Source organism: Camelina sativa, chromosome 16 (assembly GCF_000633955.1).
Source record: "Camelina sativa cultivar DH55 chromosome 16, Cs, whole genome shotgun sequence".
NCBI lineage: Eukaryota > Viridiplantae > Streptophyta > Magnoliopsida > Brassicales > Brassicaceae > Camelina > Camelina sativa.
Window position 1 is genome coordinate 7,171,123 of NC_025700.1, and position 2,625 is coordinate 7,173,747.

The following is a 2,625-nucleotide window of genomic DNA, read 5'->3' on the forward strand; positions in this document are numbered from 1 at the left end:
AGGGATTGAGGATTTGGGAAATTAGGGATTGAGAATTGAGTATTTGGGGATTTAGGGCTTGATCATTTGGGGATCTAGGGTTTCAGAAATTTGGGGTTGAGAAATTTGGGAATTTTGGTTGATTTTAAATTTTTACTTTTATCAGGTTTAGAATTTTGGAGTAAAAAACAAAAAAAATTGAGTAACTACAGTGAAACGGGTTAGCTACAGTGATTCGGTTAGTTAGTAGTTCAGTTAATAGTTTAGTTAGATTGAAGATTGTAAGGGTAAGAAGAAGTGAGAGCTAAAATGTAAAAAACCTTGACAAAAGTATACCAATAGCTAGAAGTAGGTCTAAGTGCAAATATTTCTTAAATTATCTGAGACGACAATTTAACTGTTTTGATTTCCGTTTACAAAATATGTAATAATAAAACCTAAATTTGTGATTTATTTAGAAAACTAATTTAATGGCTTAGTTTTTTTTTGTCAACTGATATTATTGATAAACTTGGTTCCAACCAAGGTAGAATACAAAATATAATACTACGCCCAAAAAAGAAGAGGCTTAATATCATATTACGCCCAAAAAAAATTCCGTTAATATCATATTTTATTTGGTAATGTTATTGACAATTTGTGATTTATTTGGAAAATCAATAAAAATTAGACAATTACATCACCACAAGCAAATTTATGAAATTTCACCACTTTTGGTGAGTTCATGGGTTTTTTACATTTTTCTCATTGTTTTACGGTTGGATATATAGTGTAGTTTAGTTCCAAAGATCTCAAGTTTAACATATAGATATTCCAACAAAAAAAAAATAAACATTGTATTTCAGACTGTATTTGGAAAGCAAGTAAGTTGCCGTTTTTCATGTTATATATACAAGTTTTTTTAAAATATTATTATTTTAATCTTGGGTCCTTGACTTTCGAATAGAAATAAAAAATATTAGTATTTCTCCAAATACAGTCTGTAACTACTTTATTTCGTAACAAAGTACATTACAACAAGCCACATGAAAAATATATATATTGCAAACCTTACAAATATCATAACACATATGTTTGGTTTTATTTCGTAAACAAAATTCACACAAGAGAGAAATTAAAACAAAGTTTTGTGGTTGTATAGTTGATCGTTATCGTTCTCACACCAACATTCATCATTCACCAATAATATTTTCTTCTTGGTTCCCATGAACCAACATAGCTACCTGCTGCGTCAATAGCATCTAACTGTAGTTGATGTATTATCGCCATCTCTCTCATCTCTTTCTCAGCCTCCATCAATGACTTTATATGTGAAGTCGATGAGCTTGATTCTCCTTCTTCTTTTGCTTCAATATCTTCATATGCCGCGCATGAATATACATGCGTCCCATAGTCACATTCTTTGCAATAATACACCCAAAGATTCTCCGACATATCTTCTTCGCAAACATCACATATGAACATCATACCGTCTTCACGACCTTTGCAAGGTGTATTGTAAAGTAGAGTGAGTGGATGTTCGTGATCGTCACGCTCCACGTTCTCGGGAACAAACGCACATCCCACGTGAATATGGTACTTGCACTCCGAGCAATGGTAAGTGAAAGCAGATCCGTACTCACCGCATGCATCACACGTGTAAGTAGATAGACCATTCGGTGGAGAATAGAGCAGCGCCAAAGGGTGATTCGGGTGAGACTTGTGTTGAGTCTCACAGCGAAGGTCGAAACATGATTTGTGCAAGAAGTAATCGCACTCTGACTTTGTGCACTTGAAAGCTTGCCCAATTAGCTCATGTTCGCATCCGGAGCAAATTATCTGATCTTNAATATCTTCATATGCCGCGCATGAATATACATGCGTCCCATAGTCACATTCTTTGCAATAATACACCCAAAGATTCTCCGACATATCTTCTTCGCAAACATCACATATGAACATCATACCGTCTTCACGACCTTTGCAAGGTGTATTGTAAAGTAGAGTGAGTGGATGTTCGTGATCGTCACGCTCCACGTTCTCGGGAACAAACGCACATCCCACGTGAATATGGTACTTGCACTCCGAGCAATGGTAAGTGAAAGCAGATCCGTACTCACCGCATGCATCACACGTGTAAGTAGATAGACCATTCGGTGGAGAATAGAGCAGCGCCAAAGGGTGATTCGGGTGAGACTTGTGTTGAGTCTCACAGCGAAGGTCGAAACATGATTTGTGCAAGAAGTAATCGCACTCTGACTTTGTGCACTTGAAAGCTTGCCCAATTAGCTCATGTTCGCATCCGGAGCAAATTATCTGATCTTCTTCTTGGGATTTGAAGACCCGTAACGGATGATTATGACTTGGGTGTCTCACCGATGAACGGTTAATCGGATTATCCCTAGTTTTTCCTGAACCCATATTTTTCTTGATATCTTTTTGAGGTATTCAGAGGCCTTGTGGAAGAATTGCTTTGGAACTATATATACAAAAAAAACTAAAGTTATTGACCAAGTTGTAACTTAGCTAACTATATAAAGTTTTTATTTATAAAAGAGAGTTGACCTTTGAGTTACAAAAACATATATTCTTACTTCTTAATAACATCAAATTTAATTAGCAACATGTGTATTATATATAGGGTTTAACTAGGTCAAATCTTTCCTA

The 2,625-nt window shown here is 35.5% G+C and overlaps 1 protein-coding gene across 1 annotated transcript; it reads right to left on the reverse strand.

The window, feature by feature from the left end:
* LOC104753454 lies at positions 936–2,414 on the reverse strand. Its single transcript, XM_010475707.1, has one exon. The coding sequence runs from the start codon at positions 2,377–2,379 to the stop codon at positions 1,156–1,158; it is 1,224 nt and encodes a 407-aa protein (XP_010474009.1). The 5' UTR covers positions 2,380–2,414; the 3' UTR covers positions 936–1,155.